Genomic DNA, 19,462 nt, shown 5'->3' on the forward strand with positions numbered 1-19,462 from the left:
TTTTAATAGTTGAATTTTAAGAGTTCTTTATATATCCTATATACTAGTGCTTTGTGGCCTTCAAATATTTTCTCCCAGTCTTTAGCTTGTTTTTTCATCCTCTTAATAGGTTCTTTCACAGAGAAAAAGTTTTTAATTTTGAGCAAAAATAATTTTTTGCTTTGATGAGTCTTGGTTTTGTCATGTCTAAGAACTCTTTGCTTAGACCTAGATCTCAAAGATTTCTCTGATGATTTTTTTCTAAAAGATTTATAGTTTTATGTTTTACATGTAAGTCTGTGATCCCTTTGAGTTATTTTTTTGTATAAGGTGTGAGGCTTTGGTAGAGGCTATATTTTTGCTTAGGGATGTCCAATTGTTTTCAGAACCATTTGCTGAAAGGGCTATCTTTCTTCATCGAAATTGCTTTTGTACCTTTATAAAAAATCAGTTGGACATATGTGTGTACACTTCTTTCTGGGCAGTATCTTCTGTTCCATTGATTTATGTGTCTATCTTCCTGCCAACTCCATATAGTCTTCATTACTGTAGCTATGTAAGTCTTGAAATTGGGTAAAATCATTCCTCCCACTTCAATCTTATGTTTTAAAATTGTTGTAGCTATTCTAGTTTTTTGCCTGTTCATATGCAACTTAGAATAATATTGTTTATACAAAAATTTTCCTTGGATTTTGATAGGATTTGCATTAAACCCATATATTAATTAAGGGGAACTGACATACTTACTATGTTGATCTTGTAATCCATGAATGTGGTATGTCTGTCCATACATTTAAATCTTTCATTTCTTTTACCAGCACTCTATAGTTTTCAGCAAGATCAATACTGTCCATATTTTGTTACATTTTCATGTATTTCATTTTTTGAAGATGATAATACTATTGTATTTTTAATTTCTGTGTCCACTTGCTTATTGCTAACACAGAAATACAAATGATTTGTATATGTTTATCTTGCATCCTATCCTGTGATTTTGTTGAATCACTTATTCTAGGAGGTATTTTTGTACATTCCTTAGGATTTTCAACATCAGAATGTCTGCAAATGTGAAAAGTTTTATTTCTCCCTTTTTGATCTATATGCCTTATACAGTCAGCCCTTCCATGTCCACAGTTTCAGCATCTATGGATGCAACCAAATGCAGGTGGAAAATATAGTATTTGTGGGATGAAAAACCCATGAATACAACTTTTTGTAGCCAAACATTCCTCAGGGCTGACTGTGGGACTTGAGTATCTGGATTTTGATATTCATGGGAGGTCCTTGAACCAAAATCCCAAGGATGCTAAGGGATGACTGTCCTTTTTTCGTGCCTTTTTCCACTTGTTAGATCTTTAAATAGTATTTTGAATAAGAGTATGAAAGTAGACATGCTTATCTTTTTCCTGATTCTAGAGGAAAGGCATTCAATCTTTCAGCAGTGGCTGAATTGGTCCCTTTATGATTGTATAATGACCGTCTTTGTCTTGTTTTTTTTTTTTTTATTTTTACTGTTGTTGATTTAAAGTCTATTTTATATGATATAAGAATAGCTACTCCTGCTTGCTTTTGGTTTCCATTTTTGTAGAATATTTTTCCCCATGCCTTTACCTTGAATCTATGAGAACCTTTACCAGTTACATGGGTTTCTTGGAGACAGCAGATATTTGGGTTGTGGTTTTTCATCTTTTCCACTAATCTATGTCTTCTAATGGGCATTTAGACCATTTACATTCAATGTTAATATTCGTATGTGAGATACCATTCTAGTCATCCTGTTGATTGTTACCTACTGGCTTTGTATTCTCCCTTGTGTTACTGTTTTATAAGAGCAGTGAATTTTTACTTTTGAGTGTTTTTACACTGGAGAGCATTCAATGTTTAGAGCAATTCTGAGCATTTCTTGTAGGGCAGGTCTAGTGGTGACAAATTCCCTTAATGTTTGCTTGTGTAGGAAATAATTTATTTCTCCTTCATTTATGAAGTTTAGTTTTGCAGGATACAAAATTTTTGGCTGACAGTTGTTCTGTTTAAGAACACTAAAAATAAGACTCCAATCCCTCTGGCTTGTATAGTTTCTGCTGAGAATTCTGTTGTTACTCTGATGGTTTTTCCTTGGTAAGTTACTTGATGCTTTTGTCTTGTAGCTTGTAGGATTTTCTCCTTCACTTTGACTTTGAACAGTCTGTTGACTGTGTGCTTTGGTGATATCTTATTTGCAATGAATCTTCCAGGAGTTTGATGACCTTCTTGAATCTGGATGTGTAAATCTCCAGCATGACTAGGGAAGTTTTCTTCCATTATTCCCTCAAATAGGTTTTCCATACTTTTTGCTTTTTCTTCTTCTCCCTCAGAGATACCTATAATTCTTATGTTTGGACATTTTAGATAATCTTATATTTCTCAAAGACTTTGTTAATTTCTTTTAATTCTTTTTTTCTCTGTTTTTGACTAACTGGGTTAATTCAAAATCCTTGTCTTCAAGCTCTGAAATTCTTTCTCTTCTTGTTCTAGTCTGTTGTTGAAACTTCCCACTGTATTTTGCAATTCCCTAAATGAGTCTTTTATTTCCAGAAGTTCTGTTGTTGTAGTTTTAAAATATCTGTCTCTTCAGTAAACTGAATTTTTCATTCATGCCCTGAATTATTGTTTTTGGTTTCTCTGTGTCGATTGTCAACTTTCTCTTGGATCTCATTGAGTTTACTTGCAATCCATATTTTGCATTTGTTATCTGACATTTCAAATTTTTCCTTTTGGTTGCAGTCCCTTGCTGGACTTTGTTTTTATAGTCTGTATTTTCATATTGCCAGAGTTCTTGCACTGATTCCTTCTTATCTAGAGAGGCTGCCACTTCTTGTTTTTGATTTTACTTTTGTTTAGATGGAAATTTTTTTCCCCTCATAAGGGTGTAACTGTAGCATATGCTAACTATGGATCTTTGGCTTTGCTTGTGAGTACTTTTAGGGGGGCTTAGGTTCTAAATGAGCCTTGGTTATAAATAGCCTTACTGTGGTGTTTTTCTCACTTGCTAATTATTTGTAGGCTGTAGCAGTGATGTACTATGCATATGGCCAGATTCCCACCTTCCTGTTGAGAAAAGGAAATGGAGGTCTCTAAAATCTTGTCATTTTCTGCAGCTGCGTGGACTTCTAACGGTGTGAATTATATTGGGATGTCCAGTTTAATCTCCAGGCCAGTAGGTGGTGCTTGCAGGTAAGAGTCAGCTAAGGAATGCTGTAATGGACTGTGCAAGTTGACCTTCCTACCAGTAGGTGGCATTTGCAGGAGAGAGCCAGCTACAGAGGTGTTTTGGGGACTTATGTCTGGCCCTAATCAATCAGGAGAAGCACTCAGGCAATGGATGGTGCCTTTGAACTCCCAGGGGACTGCCAACAGGAATGGGTGGGTGAGGCTAGGAGGGGCTGGGTGAGGAAGGCCTGTGTTTAGGCTCCCCAAAGGTGGGTGCAAGTGCTATCTCAGCAGGGGTCAGGTTTTGGCTCCTGGGCCACTGGGGAAAGCCTCCAGGGAGGTGCTAAAGAAGCCCCACCATGCCAAAGAACCTGCTTGTGGAGGAGGGGCAGGCTGGAATTCACAGTCCAGCAGATGGAAGTAAGTTTCACTTGTTCCTCACTCCCCTGGCCTGATGAATCTCCCTCTGACATCTGGCTACCTATAGCAGCCCAATCTGGCCAGGAGAGTCAGAAGGCAATGACACTCACACAGCAGTGTCTCTGCAGATTATGATCCTCCCCACCAGGGATCCCAAGACTGAAAGCATGGCTTTCTCAGCTTTCCTGTTTGGGAAGGGTTCTCTGTGCATGGGCTGCAGCACAGGGTCCACACAACACTCTCCTCTCAGTTCTGCCCACACAGGCTCACTCCTCACTTGAGATAGTTCACACGTCTCTCCTCCATGTCCTTTAACAATGCCACAGAGTCCTGAGAGCATGGGATTGGACCAGAGGAAAAGTTCTCAGGTACCTTGAGTTCAAGTTCTGACCAAGACAGGTCGATGCAGACTGATCCCAGGCTGCCACAGAACACTTGAGCAGGCCAACCATTGTTGCGCTGTGGATCAGCCATGGGGTGGGGAGGGTATGTCTCACTCTGCAGGAGCAGTGAGCTCAGACTGAACCTTCCTTGGTCCAACAGTGGCTTATAGGTACAGTGGCAAAACTTGACCTTGAGGCATGGGAGATCGTCCAAGGTTCTCCCCTCCATCCCTGGCCCAGCAAGGGGCAGAAGCATCCTCAGGGCAGGATTTAAAGCACAGGGATAAGGGCTCCCCATTTTGCTGTGGGTGCAGGTACCCAGGATTCCAGAGCCTGTGCAGCTCCACATGAGCTCAAGCAGTGCCTCAGTGGGATATCTCAGCAATTCCCCATGCCTCTCTGTAGGCCTGTGGAGGTTGAGAAGTTTTCCTGTAGCACAAACTGCAAAGGTCCAAGGCACGAGTGCAAAGCCTTGAAGGTCTGCTGCTTGCCCCTTCCCTGGATTTGGGTCCAGGGGCTGCTCAAGGCTCTCAGCAGTGCTGCACTGGAAGTCCAGGTTCTGCCTCCACCCTTGGTGTCTCCTCCTCACTTCTCTGTTACTTTCAAGTGTTTTTTTTCCTCCAGTGATCTGTTCAAAATATGGGTATTTGATGATTATCCTGATTTCTCTCTGAAGAAGAGACGAACACCAGCTGCTTCTAGTCAACCATCTTGAAAACTCTCCAGGAGTTGTTTTTCAGTTGTCATGGACCCCCACATAGCAAGTTATATAAACTGAGCATGCCCAGATGAAATAAGCATTCAACTACAGGCAGAATCTCAGTGCTTGGACCAAGGAATGGAGACTGAATTAAGAAGGTGACACCACATGGCATAATCCATGATGCAACCAGGTCGAGCCCTAATGTCACAGCATGGCATGATCCAGTCAGATTATACCTCCTGGCATTATCTCATTGCAAGATCCAATCAGATCCTCTGACTATAAAACCTGTCCCAACCCTTAGCTCAGGGAGACATTTGAGTCAGACTCCTGTCTCCTTGCTTGGCTGCCTTGCAATAACATTTCTCTCAATAAAAACCTGGTGCTTTGGTGTTTGGCTTTCCATTAACATGCAGGCAACTGGACCCAGTTTGGTTCAGTAACAAAAGTAACTGCCAACTTTTTTTTTTTCAGGGTGGCTATACTCTTTCACATTTCCATGGGCAGTGTATGATTGATTTAGTTTCTTCACATCCTCACTGATATTTGGTGTTATTACTTTTTATAAAAATTTTAGCCATTCTGATAGGTGTGTTATAGTCCACCTTTTTGGGCAAAATATAGATTTAATGAAGTATAAATTATGACTTTGTATTGTCATTTGTAAAAATTTCCCTCCCTTTTGATTGGCTCTGTGATTTTTGGTATCTTTTTGCTCAATGCAAAAAGTTTATGCAAAGAGAGATAATTTGCAAAAGAAATTTTTGGGTTTAATTCTATATTGTTGAAAATATTTCGTACTATTTGTCAAGATTATTTTAGTTTTTCACCAATTTCCTTGTCTTTTTCCTTTTGCAATTATTCCATAATGATAAACTAATCAACACATCATGCTTGTTTTTCTTGAGTGTTGCCATATTTTGATTTTATTCAGATATTCCTTACTTTCTATCCTATATTAGAAATTAGAAATATATATTTTGTTTGAATCCACAATAAATTTAAGATTCAATGTTCAGAACAGTTCATATTTAAAAAAAAATTTTCTTCAGTGAAGTTTGAGTTACCAAAGTCATGGAGATAATTTACTGGTGTTTTAGTGCTTTATTACAGAATATCAAGCTTGTGGCAAGTGGCAAAACTTAGACAGTGAAGGCAAGTGTGTTTGAGTCATTCCTCATTTCTAAGATGCAAATACCTGCCTGCTATTTCAGGTCTTTGCATATTTTCACTGGAAATGTTAATTAAAATTTACTATAATGTCATTTCAAAACAGATAGTAACAATAGTTTGGGAACTAAAATGTTTTGAAAGATGGAACAAAAATTGCAGAAACTATTGTTAATTTTATAGTGAAAATATTAGCAAGGCTGGTCAAAACAAAATCAGCAATAAAAAATGGGATATGACTACAAATCCTATGTATATTTAAAAAATGTGGAATATTAATGAAATATTTTGTGCTAATAAATTTGACACCTTCATGATGAAATACAAAAATTTCTCAAAAAAGACAGCTTACCAAAACCAACATAACAAGAAAAAGGAAATCTAAGTAGCTGTATATCAATGAAAGAAATTGAATTTTTAATTAAAAATATATTCAGAAAGAAAACTCCAGGCCCAGATGGCTTTATTGGTGAGTGCTGCCAAATATTTAAAGAAGAAATAAAACTAATCTTACACATATTTCCCGAGAAAATAAAAGGGAAATCATTTCAAAGGTTTTTTTATGAAGCCACTCAAACCAGAGTAACAAAATACAGGAAAAAACATTGCAGACCCACATTCACATGACTGTAGTTGCAAAAAGTCCATAACAAAATATTAGCAGATTTCTTTCAGTGATATATAAAAATGTAATACATTATGACTTAGTGAGGTTTATCCCATAAATGAAACATTGGTTTAAGATGCAAAATTAATTAATATAATATGCTATATCAACAGACTAAGAAGTTATATGATTATCTTAACAAAGGCAGAAAATTATGTGTCAAAATTCAATAGTCATAATTCACAATAAAAACCTTGCTGAACTAAGAATAAAAAGTAACTTCACTAAACTGATATCTATGAAAAAAAAATTTATTACTAACTTTGCCCTTAGCTGAAATATTGACTACTTTCCTAGCAACACTGAGACATAAATGAGGATATTTACTCTTAGCATTTCTATTCAACATTTTAGTAGATGTTCTAGCCAGAAAAATAAGCCAAGAGAAGGAAATTAAAGGTAAATAATTTAAAAAGTACAAGTTAAATTATCTTTATTTACTGAGGCATGATTGTGTAAGTGGAAATTCTAAAGGATCTTTAAGAAAATACAATGCTTAATTTAGTATCATTGTAGGAAAGTCTGTGATAAAAAATCAGTTTTATTCCACAAATGAGCAAAATACAACTGCAACCTGAAACTAAGAAAATTAAATCATATTAAAAACCAAACTAATTAGGGAGAGAAATTTAACGAAAGATGTGCAAGACTAGTACACTGAAATCTTTGAAACATGGTTGAAAGAAACTAAAGAAGACATAAATAAAAGAAAAGCTATACCAACTACATAGATTGGAAAATTCAGTTTTTAGATGTCAGTGCTCCCCAAATATTAATAGATCCACAAAATTGATGCAATCTCATTTAAAACCCCAGAGCAGGCTGGTTTTTGTGGTTTTGTGGAAAATTGTGAAGCTGATTTCAAAATTTATGTGCAAAGAAAAGAGCCTAGAATAAGTGAAACAATATTGAAAAAGAACACATAAAATGGTTGGGGTTAAAGACCACCAAGTTAGAAATTTAGTATGTTGATTTTAAAAAGTTTTGGATCTAATTTCAGTAATTTCAAAGTAGGTTTATTTTGAAAAAATACATGAAGATAGTTAAAGCAACACAAAAATGGGAGAATGCAAAGAATGTAAGTATAAGTCCAAATTTAAATAAAGTTGCCAACAGTTTTTGTATATTAATGTTTATACACAGAGATAGATGAATGAAAAGATAACAATGGTTTTTCATTTATAATTGGTGTATTAGAGTTCTTTGTTTGTAAGCTGTAGAAACTGATGCTAGGCAAAAGAAAACTAACATCAGCAGACTCACAGGCACTCAAAGAAACAATGAGGTGCTTGGCAATGAGATGGAAAAGGGCAAGAATGAAAATAGTTCTGAAAACCAGGAACCAGGATCCATGACTACGGTAGTAGTTGCCTGGGCATAATACTTTTCATGGAATTGGATGAGATGCCAACTTTTGATCTCTTTGTTCCTTTCCTCAAGATTGAAACTCCAGGGAGGGGGAAACTAACCGGGCAAATGTGGAAACTTATTTGTAAAGAGGTTGAAAATATTTTTCTCTTCCCTCTACTTACATCCTTTGCAATATGACTTTGTTGCTCCTTCCATCAAGAAGTAGGGTTTATCTCTCTACTCTTGAATCAGTGGGAACTTGGCTTTGAGACTTGCTTTGGCCAGTGCAACATTAGCAAATGTGACACAAACAGAGTCTTTAATAGCACTAGTGCACCGGGCTTTCCTTCTTTTGGCTCCAGTTGGAAATCTATAGACTGAGTTTACAATGTGAAAAAGGTGGAGCTAGCATTTTGTAGAGACTACATGTAGGAGAACCATAGTGCCCTGGCTGATAGCCTGCCTTTTACCAGAATGTGAGCTAGATCATATTTAAGACAATACATCCTCATTGAGTGGACGGATAACTGCAGTGCAGGAGTGACCCAAATCAAGAGCAGCAGAATAACTGGGCATCTAAACCTAGCTCACACTGTTGACCCAAAGAATCATGACGAAATAAAAGTGTTTTTTAAGCCATTAGGTTTTAAGGTGATTTGTTGTGCAGCAATAAGATAATGGATACAAAAAGAGTTGTGTCAAAGAAAAAACTAGAACATGTAACATGGACTTAACATGTTCCTTAATAGAATAATATACAATAAACTATTTGTAATATAATACAACAGTAAGAGTGATGATAATCATAGTAATAAAAGAGAATATATATTGAGTTCTCTCAGTGTGCTGGCATTTCTCCAAGTACTCTATTATTAGATAAGCATATTATTGTCTTCATTTTATAAATGAGGACACTGAGGCACAGTTAAGTATCTTGGCAAAGGTCATAAAACCACACTGATAAGAGTTAGGATTTGAACTCAGTCTGTCTCTAAAATTCAGATATAAATGTTTGGTACTAATGTATGTCTCTTTACATCAAGACATATTCATTCCTAGAAGATCCCATTGTAGAGTTTCATATTTAGATAGCATCTATTACTTCTTGCATGAACAATGTGGAAATTTTCAAACTTATATGTATTTCTATTTCATCTCATTTCAATTCCTGATTTTGCTAGTTATGTTATTTTTAAATTTTAATTTATATTTTCCCCTCAAAGTAATTTCTACAGATTATGAACCTTATCTCCTTGTTTAAATTAATGTTCACTTTTATTCCTTAACATGGCTTTTCTCTTACTGAGGTCTTATTTTCTCCATTGGTAGGCTAAATTTCATGATCATATAGGCCCTCCCTCCATTCGCCACTCCTTCATCTCACAGGGTTCATCAGTTCTCTTTTGAATAGGAATACTTGCTTGTGGCCTTTATAATTGGAATATTAATTAATTGGATATAAAAATTAGAGATCATATATTTTTCTCTTAATTTTTATAGAAGTTACTGAATATTCTGAGAAGTCTTGTTATTTTCCCTTTCTATTTCTGCTTGAAATCTCTAGGAATACTTTATTTTAGTTATTTCTCAGTGTTTACTTTTCTGCATTGTTATAATCTGAAAATATGAGTCTTTAAGCAAAACATTTGTTATTCTACCTTTTAGAATTTTGTGTTTTATTAATTATTTTCTTTTGTTTGGATATCCCAACTATAACTTTGTTGGATCACCATCATTTGATTTCAGTTTCTTTTAGCTTTTTCTCTAAATTACTTCTAAACATTTGTTTCTTTTAATTACTTTTTTGTGAAATTTCTTTAAGCCTGTCCCTCCATGTCACTGGATGTAGTTTTAGTAGTGTTTATTCTAGTTTTCGTTGTTTCTAATGTGACTTTCATTCCTATGATGAATTCCCCCATTTCTTAACTTGTATTCATCCACCTAACTTTTTATACCAATTAAGCTTTTATTTCACTTCTATGAGATTTGTTTTTTTAATAAGTGATCTCTTTGCAACTCAGGAGCACTCTGTTTCCTGGTGTATATTTTATATTCTACACATGTCTTTTGCTTATGTTTTGTCTCCTTCCACTACTAGTGCTCTATCTCCCTGTTTCTATGAAAAACTTTTTCATTCTTTGTAATGACTCATCTTTGAATGGAGATAGTTCTATCTCTGCATTTTCTTTTTTTAATAAAGAAAGTAGTGCCATACAAATGGAGAATAGATGGAGTAAGCTGGGGAATTCCACAACTTCAATGTGAATTTATTCTTGAAAAGAGAGGTTGGTAAACTTTTTTAGTAAAGAGTAAATATGGGCTTTGCAGTCTGTAAGAGAAACTCTGTAGTTCTAGCACAAAATCAGCCATAGATGATTTGTAAATGTATGAACATGGATATGTCCCAATAAAGTTTTATTTGCAGAGTACAGACAGTGGACTGTATTTAGCCTCTGGACAATATTTTGTTGACACATGCTCTGTTGTGCAGTTGTAGATAGGAGGCCCTTACCAGATAATAATGAGTACAGCTAATGAAACTCCTAGTTGCAGATGAAGTGCAGTGGGTGATGGCTTAGTCCAGTTGACCTCTGTCACATAAATGGATGGTGCTGACTTGGCAGAGGCTTTGCAGTTTCTTGATGCTGATTCTATCACTATGAATGTGGCCGATTGAGTACTGATACTTTATCACCCTCTGCCTCACTTCCTTCTTGGACATTCCTGCTTCATTTCTTATTCTATTCACAGATGTAGCAATTGCAATACACTCTTGGCAATAGTCAACCCTTCTTCTTATTCTCTTTTTAGTTTATGTTTATGACCTACACTTATGGACTAAGTTATTTAGGCAAGTTTTTGGAATTCATGAAAATTTTGTCCTTCAAAAAAGGCAGTTTTGAAAATTTGAAATTGATTTGGCTTCCAAATTGTTGTCTCTATACTAAGTTTTTACAAATATCACCAGAAACTCAATATATTAATATATCTTTACTTTTGGCTATATGAAGCTGTGTACAAGAAACAAATAGCTGTGGTCAGTGGGTGCAGGGTCTTGAGGCAAAAAGACAAACAAAAACAAAAACTATATGTTTAGTTATAGAATATTATACTTATAAACTTCTTTCCATTCGTTTATCTGACAAGTTTAAACGTTGAGAATATGAGTGTGAGTAAGATAAAGTTATTCTCCAGGCAATGACATTTTCCCCCTAGACTTACAAGTTATTGTGAAAATTTCAGTGTTTATTTACATTCCTTCCCCATATCTCCTGAAAACTACCCCAGACAAGATCAGGAAGTAGGAGAGGGTAAGAAATACAGTAAGCAAAATGAGCTTAAATTACTTTACTTACAACATTAATGTTCCATCACATTTTTTTTTGCTCATATTAGTAAAGGAGTTCTAAATTCATGCAAAAACATACTTAAAGTCCCGTTTTAGTATATTTATTTAAATTTTATAAAGATTGCCTGGGGTTATTATATGATATGAGTGCATGCATTTATGTATATTTATTTATAATATAATGTTGCATTTAAATTGTTTACATTAGGTACTGATTTTTTAAAATAGAAAATATGACCTTCAGGTAGTCTGATCAGAATTTTTAAGTGTAAATGTTGCCAAAGGATATCTTATGTAAATTGTATCTTATGCAAATCTTATGTAAATTGATGATGATTATTCATTTGATATGTAAAAGACTTGTGGTAGTATCCAAAGGTGTTATTTTTCCTTTTGAGGTTTTTGTGTATTTTTTTCTGAAAGGGCAAAAATGTATAGAAGAAATACAACAATTTCTTTTCTTCTATACATTTGATATAGAAGGTGTAGAAGATAATATGATAATTAATTTGATGGAGATTCATGATTAACACTATTTTTAAAAAACTTTATAAAATGGTGAATGTTTTTACTGTAATAGTATCTCTAAACTTGGAAATATTCCTACCCTTGCTATTTACATGGAATAAAGCAAAAGGAATAAGAGACCAATGTTTATTGTGGAAACTGAGGTAAAGAGAGATTTAACTACCAGCAGTAACACAGTTAATAGTAGAGCTAGGGCACAAACATGTTCTTGTCTTTGTATCATTTGTTACTATGCCAATGCCTTTTATATTTAGATAATTCAATAAATGTAGACCTTTAATCTGGATAATTCACATCTCACAAACACAATTTCTTATATGCTGGGTTGTTTTCTTCCAGCAAAAATTATTAAAAAATTAGCTTATTTCAGTTTTTCAATGATTGCATTTATTCCACTAATATTTACTGAGCTCTAAAGGAAAATAATGCAAATTAAACAGACACAATTTCAAACCTTACGAACTATTTTCATATCAAAACCTTGTTGGCTTCTTTAAAATAGTCACTGTGAGAAGTTTTTCACTTATTCTAGAGATATGTCTATTACTCAAAATTTGGGAATGGTTCTTTTCCAGATTTTCTTTCACAGTTTACTCTTAACTGTTATGTTAACAAATCCTGCATAAGTAAGTGTTTGCTCTTAGGGTATATATTTTAATTTTGCAAACAACTAAACATCATCCAAACCTAAAGGTAATAAATTAATTAGTTATGTGGATAAGTTTTTTTTTTCATTGTGTTACCAGCACTGTCTTGCTCATTAAGATTATAGATTAAAGTATGACAGTTGTTTTCTTTGATGTCTAATGTAAATCTAATAGCAGTTCTATCAAGAAATTCCATTTTTTACAGCAATAAATTGCAGAATGCTTAGCTTAAAATTTCTAAAACTTCCCAATCCAGCTTTGAAGAAAAGCAAGCATATGTTTAGTCACTTTTTAAAGTAGACAATGTCTTTGTTCCACAGACATGCGTTGTACACTTAACTTGGTCTGTGTCTGAATAGGGAAAAGAATATGAGATATAACATACAAATAAAAAGAGAGAAACATCTCAGAGTGATGGCAGTGTTTTCCTTGAGTTGCTTAAAAGCATGTTCTCACGTGTATCATGATTTTTTTTTCCATTTCCTGCCACATTTATAATGTTCCTTGTATTTGGTGTGGCCTCACTACATTTCTGCCCAATTCTAATTTTATCCAACATTCCTGATATTTCCTATTGTAATGATGTTGGATCATTTAAATTCTGCAATGTAGTATAGTTATTTGAGATGTACCTTTCTCTGTAGTAGATATAATCTTCTTAAAAGCATAGTGTGTGTTTTATTAATGATTTTATCTCTTAAGGTCCCATCACAGTTAATCAAATCAATGAATTGATAAATACATGAACAGAAGAGGTTATTTATAAGACAGATTTACAGAGTTGGCAAGCAATTGTGTATATATATAATTCTATAAGGAACAAAATAAGGGATGTATAAGAAAAGATCTACTTTAATCAGGGGAAAAAAGAATTAAGAAAAGGGGTCACAAAGTTTTAATTACTAATGAGCAAAATATACCTTATGCATTGGGGTATAGCTGAGATTTTTGCAAGAAGGAGGAAGTTAGCTAAAAGAAAATTTGTGTGAAACTTATATGTGCTTTACAATTCTTAGACTTCCGAAAATTCTAAGCTCTGAAAGACCAAAGGCAATCATATGTTTTATACTGTCTAGAAAGAGACCCTTTTTCATCATAAAAATGAACAAGAAAGGGTGATCTAGTATTTTAAATATTTTTCATCATAAATATTATCACATTTCAACTTCCAATTTTACAGGTACCTACAGAATACTGGACATATAGACCCAGGATCTGTAAGACTTTATCACCTTGAATCAAGGATTTATTTGGTATCATCCTCGGCCTTTCTTCATACCAAGTAACATTTTTTTTCTTTAAAAAAAAAAAACAACTAACAGTTGCTAAAAAGAGTTTTTAAAAATAATACTTCCCATACTTTCCAATGCCTAAGAATAGCAAGGTGGTAAAAAGAGAATTAGACGATGAGGTTATTGAGTCTGTCAAAGACCTTCTTTCCAATGAAGACTCAGCTGATGATGCTTTTAAAAAGAGTGAACTAATTGTTAATGTCCAAGAAGAGAAAGATACAGATATTGAAGAAGGATCTGAAATCGAAGATGAAAGACCAGCTTGGAACAGTAAACTACAATACATCCTGGCCCAAGTTGGATTTTCTGTAGGTTTAGGGAATGTGTGGCGATTCCCATACCTATGCCAGAAGAATGGGGGTGGTAAGTTGTTTGGTTTTTTTAGGTTATTTTTAAGTGATAAATTACTGTAGTAAATTGTAATTGTTTTTCTCAAATAGCTTCTGTTGTTGCTGCAGTCTCATTAATTTTGAAACTATGAATTCCATTGTATAGCTAGGGAGACTCATTTGTGGGAAGTGAGCCCAGCTCTGTTTTCAGATTAGGTTTCTATAGGAGCAGATTGGCTTGCTAGGAGTGCTCAGGGATTGCTTAAGAGTAACACTTCTCAAATTCTTTCTATGGTTGTTATAAACATCTCTGAATTAATGACTGGAACTTTTCTAACAAATGTTGTATCCTTTGTGCCTGTCAGTTATTCCATTTAAAGAATAACCTAAAGCTTCTGATATAAGACAATACTGGTGAAGGAAGACAGAATTTTCTCTCCATGACTTATTAACTCAATTTTAAGTTGCCTCATTTTTCCAAAAAAGCAAAAATGACATGTAATCATTATCATTTTTTATGAATTATTATGGTTTTCAAATGAATTATTATCATTTTCAAATGCTATAGTATTTTGGGACAATGTTCAGTATCAAAGAAAACGTTTAAAAATTTAGCATCCTTAATTTTAAACAGAAATATTTGCATCATCATTGTTATTCTTGCTTTTTGTATTTGTGCATGTAATTGCCAAGCTTATCTAGCAGAAATTATCTTAAAAATCTGGGAAGAAATCTATACAAAGAAATTGTTCATGTACAATACTAGTTCCATATTACCCCCAAATCAAACTGAGTATTAAATTGACTAACATTTAGGCTGAAATTTTATTATCTATGTACATTAAAGCTATTAAAATGTGTGGCTAAAAACTAAACATGTGCTTTTCAGCACACAAAGAGTAGAGAAATATTTTCTACTAACAGATGAAAAGCTAAGGTGTTATGGTGACAAAATATATTTAAGATATCTTTTAGTTAATTCAACCAGGCACAAAACAAGAGGTTTGAAAAAAGTAGCCTGTTTGACAAATCTGTCTGAGAGGGAAGGACTGATACATGAAGTTGGTGAATTCTCTCTATTGACAAGCTCCTCAGCTAGTCAGTAACATCATATATGAATTATTTATCAAATGGACTATACACAACTATGCACTACCCTGCTTTTTTGTTTGTCACAAATCATTCCATTTGCCAAGACTGGCAGAAGATAAATTCTGATTTTGAGATCTGTCACTCTGTAAGCCTTATTGGCCATACTGTTCAGGAAGAAGGCTGCCTTGACTGAAAAGTCAGGGTGACTTTTCATTTAGTATAATTTTGGTCTTGGTGGAGAGCTCCAAAAGATTTTATATTTAGTAATTTGGTTATTAGCAAAAAAGTTGAAGTAATTTCTATTAATATATAATAGAAAATAGAGTCAATATAAGTTGATTTGTCTAAAGATACTGTACTTAAAGCACAGTAGTTAAACTTAGTAAGTGCTATAGTATACAGGCTACTGGGTCAGGTTTTGAAGTCAGTATGACTGTTTGAAGCCTGGCTCTTTTCCCACTAGCCATGTGACCTTTCACAAGTTACCTCACTTCTTCAGGCTTAGTTTCCACAACTGGAAAGCAGGGTTAAGAATTGTACTTACTTCACTGGATTCTTGTAAGGGATAAATAAATAACTACATATAGTGTGCTTAGATATGTGCCTGGCAAATAGTAAATGCTCGATTATATTTTCACTGTGACTATTTTTAATATGGGGACTAATGTTAGAGTAATTTGAGTTAGAAGAAAGGGCTAAGTATCCAATAGCGTGTCATGCATAGATAACTGAAAAAAGATCCCCAATGACTCCAGTCTTAATACTGTCTCTCTCTCTCTCTTTTTTCTTAGTCATTAAAATGCATATAAACAACCCTTTCATAATCTAAGATTTGATGCAGGTGTTAAAATTCACTTTCAGTCCTTTGGGAAACACTTTCAGGTCAGCAGTTCCTGAATGTTACTAATCATTTTAGAATTAGAATTTCAAGACTTTTCTTTTATAAGCTCAGGCATCAACACTTTACATACCCTTTTGTAGAATCACCTAAGTGTGAAAGACTGAAAATCAGCCATGGGAAGGTAGAGATTATGTATCAACCACTCTGTAAGGGGAAATTCTTGTATACAGTCATCATTACAGAGATATACAGATACTGAGATAAATAATTTGAAAAAATATAGTACTATTTATTACTACAGATGAATGACTACCAAAACAATTTGAATACCTTCCCAAGTCTATTCTTACTTTTAAAGTAGGAAAAAGATAATAAATGGCCTCTTATAAAAAAAAGATAATTAGTAACTGCTGCACTTAATAGTATCTAGTTGGACAAAACTCCAGATTAGAAATCTGAATTTAAGATGCCAGGCTCAGAGGTTACTTAGTAATAATTTGCATGTATTCTCATGTAGACATGAGTACAGGTTTAACATTTATCTTTTTTATCCAATTAATGGAATCTAATATTAACATCATCAATATATACAGGTTCATTTTTAAATCAATAGTCTTACGTCTTCCTTTGTGATTTAGCTGAAATATAGTTATTTTTTTAAGAATGGAAACTATTATAAGGATAATAGCATATATATTTTTATAGTAGACATTAAATATTTTAATTTCTCAATCACTCTCACCACCTTTTCTCGGAATTTGGGAAAATAAATAATTATTTGATTCATGAAGTGTACTTCTTATATGTAGGATTTATGGGAAAAAAATGACATTTGTCTCTGGTATAAGTTATTTTGCTTTATTTTCTTTTTCAATATATGCAGCCATTTCTCTTCCCATGATGTTATTTTATTTAGGGGGAAAAAAAAGTCAGTGTCAATACCATAAAATCTCATTCATTCTAATTTATCAGATTTCAAATGTGTGATTTCAATGAATTAGGATAAAATTTAGTAAATGACTTCATAACCATTATGTGAACAAGATTTATAGAAGTTGTGAAACCTACTCCAGAAAACAGCTAATTTTAAAGAATCAATTGTTTTATGGAAACTGAAGCTGTTTTATCCTTTCACTAAAATTAAACTAAAACTATTTATATTCTTACTTTTGTAATAATTATTATTTATCAGAAATTCTTTGTAGCAGTCAAATTCAAGTTTCAAAATTATAAAGTTTAAAGTAATGAAATTGCATTTTCTTTAAAGTTCTCTGTAATTGTATAGAAACTCAAATATCTTTTAATCAATGTATTCTCTACTGTAACTATTGAAAATATAATCTATTTTCTTTGTTCTTGTTTCTGTAGGTGCATATCTTTTACCATATTTAATACTACTTCTGGTAATAGGTATTCCCCTTTTTTTCCTGGAACTTTCTGTGGGTCAAAGAATTCGGCGAGGCAGCATTGGTGTATGGAATTACATAAGCCCTAAACTGGGCGGAATTGGATTTGCAAGTTGTGTAGTAAGTCCCCTGGTGTGGTGTATGCTTATAATCTTTACAAGGTTTAAAATGATATGATTCACATTTAAATAAAACCTCTGAGTGTATGTTTCTATACAACTCTAACAAAACAACCTATAAATATTGATATAGCATAATCTTGTTAATAGATGTTCTATGGCCTATAAAAGATACTACCTTTTAGACAAGATGTGTTTAAATAAAATAATAACGAGAATTTTTAGAAATGTTAAATGGAGTTTTATGCATTTCATCTCATTGTTTTAAATGACTAAGCCTGAGAATTTTAATGGCATCCCATTATTTTATTTTGCAGGTGTGTTTTTTTGTGGCTCTCTACTACAACGTCATCATTGGCTGGAGCTTGTTTTATTTTTCTCAGTCTTTTCAGCAACCTCTACCTTGGGATCAGTGTCCTTTGGTGAAAAATGCTTCACATACTTGTAAGACACGTACAATGTAGTGTTTTTTTTTTTTTATTTAAAGATCATAAGAGTAGTAAAGGCACAAGCTTTCAAGAGTTTTTTAAATGATATGTAAAAATTATTCAAAATTATCATCATAATAGACTTTCCTCACTTTTAGGATTGGCAGACTCTACGAGATAGACTTTTGGGACCATCTAAGTTTTCTAGCTCTTTCCAAATTACTTTATTGTGCCTTACGATATTAGGGTAAAATATTGCGAGGCTTCAGTTATTAACTTTGACAATCTTTTATTTTGTACACCCTGATTGATGCAGTTTTCATTAAAGCCAACAAAAAGGGGGCAGAGAGAAGAATTTAAATTAAAATAATTGCTTTTATGTCTTTGGTTCTGTTGCTTTATAATTTTCTCATCATTTTTAAAAAATCATACGATGTAAGTAAAAAGTTTCCTATAATAGCAATCTCCAGCAAACATAGAATGCAACTCACATGTGTAGTTTAAAATTTTCTAGTAGACATGTTTAAGAAAAGTAAAAATAAAAAGAGGTGAAATATTTTACTTATTCTAATATAGCAAAATATTATTTTAACATACAATTATTATAAACATTATTAATATAGTAATTTACATTATTTTTCTTGTACTAAATCTGAAATCCAGTTTGAATTTTACATTTGTAGCACATGTCACTTTAGACAAGCCAGCAGCTAGCATATTTGACAATGCTACCCCAAGGAGTTAGTCAGATAATTCCTGGGGTGGGAAGGGTGATAAACATGAATTTGTTTTAATTACTCACATATTCTTACCCCAGAAATGCATGATAAGAAGTATCAAAGAGGATACATGTCTGCTCGTTTTTCAAATTTTTGTGCAGTTGAGCTTTTGTATTCTTCATTGTGATTTTAAATGGTAATAGTTTTCTAGGAAATGTTAAGAGTTATCTCATTACTCTTTATAGTCTGAAATGATTGTGTGTTACCTTTCTTTCTACAGTTGTAGAGCCAGAATGTGAAAAAAGTTCTGCCACCACCTATTACTGGTATAGAGATGCACTGAATATTTCCAGTTCCATTTCTGAAAGTGGAGGCTTAAACTGGAAGATGACCGTCTGCTTGCTGGCTGCCTGGGTCATGGTTTGCTTGGCTATGATCAAAGGCATTCAGTCTTCTGGAAAAGTTAGTATGTTAGAGCCCCTTTCCATTCTGCTAATCACCATTCCTGGTTACCACGTCCCCCTCAAGTTCTGTTACAAATTTCTGTGGGCAAACTGCATGTAACACTTCATTCTAGGTAGTTAATTAAAGATTGCTAAAAAGCGATGCTTTAAAAAATGTGTTTAAATTAAGAAAAGGTCATAAATAAAGATTAAATGCTTTACAGTGAGATCTAATGTCATTTATAATCTTTCCTTATTTCAACAAGATCTTTAAAATTTCTGCCGATACTTAAAATTCCTTTCTTTTTGCTGTTTATTCAGTTAACTCTAATATTCTAGTTCTCTGATTTTACCTCCAGTTATGCAAGTTGGTAGAATGAAGAATTTATTCATTTTGTTTGTTTTATA

The 19,462-nt window shown here is 33.5% G+C and overlaps 1 protein-coding gene across 1 annotated transcript in view; it reads left to right on the forward strand.

Annotated features, from left to right (window-relative positions):
- Positions 1 to 13,694: 13,694 nt before the first annotated feature.
- The window catches only part of SLC6A15 (solute carrier family 6 member 15), a 28,050-nt gene continuing 22,282 nt past the window's right edge, over positions 13,695 to 19,462 (forward strand). The window contains exons 1-4 of the mRNA XM_045555219.1: positions 13,695 to 14,040; positions 17,308 to 17,465; positions 17,782 to 17,908; positions 18,892 to 19,073. Of these exons, the coding sequence (XP_045411175.1) occupies positions 13,752 to 14,040; positions 17,308 to 17,465; positions 17,782 to 17,908; positions 18,892 to 19,073 (756 nt within the window). The 5' untranslated portion in view covers positions 13,695 to 13,751. The remainder of the gene's footprint in view (positions 14,041 to 17,307; positions 17,466 to 17,781; positions 17,909 to 18,891; positions 19,074 to 19,462) is intronic.

Source organism: Lemur catta, chromosome 6 (genome assembly GCF_020740605.2).
Source record: "Lemur catta isolate mLemCat1 chromosome 6, mLemCat1.pri, whole genome shotgun sequence".
Lineage (NCBI taxonomy): Eukaryota > Metazoa > Chordata > Mammalia > Primates > Lemuridae > Lemur > Lemur catta.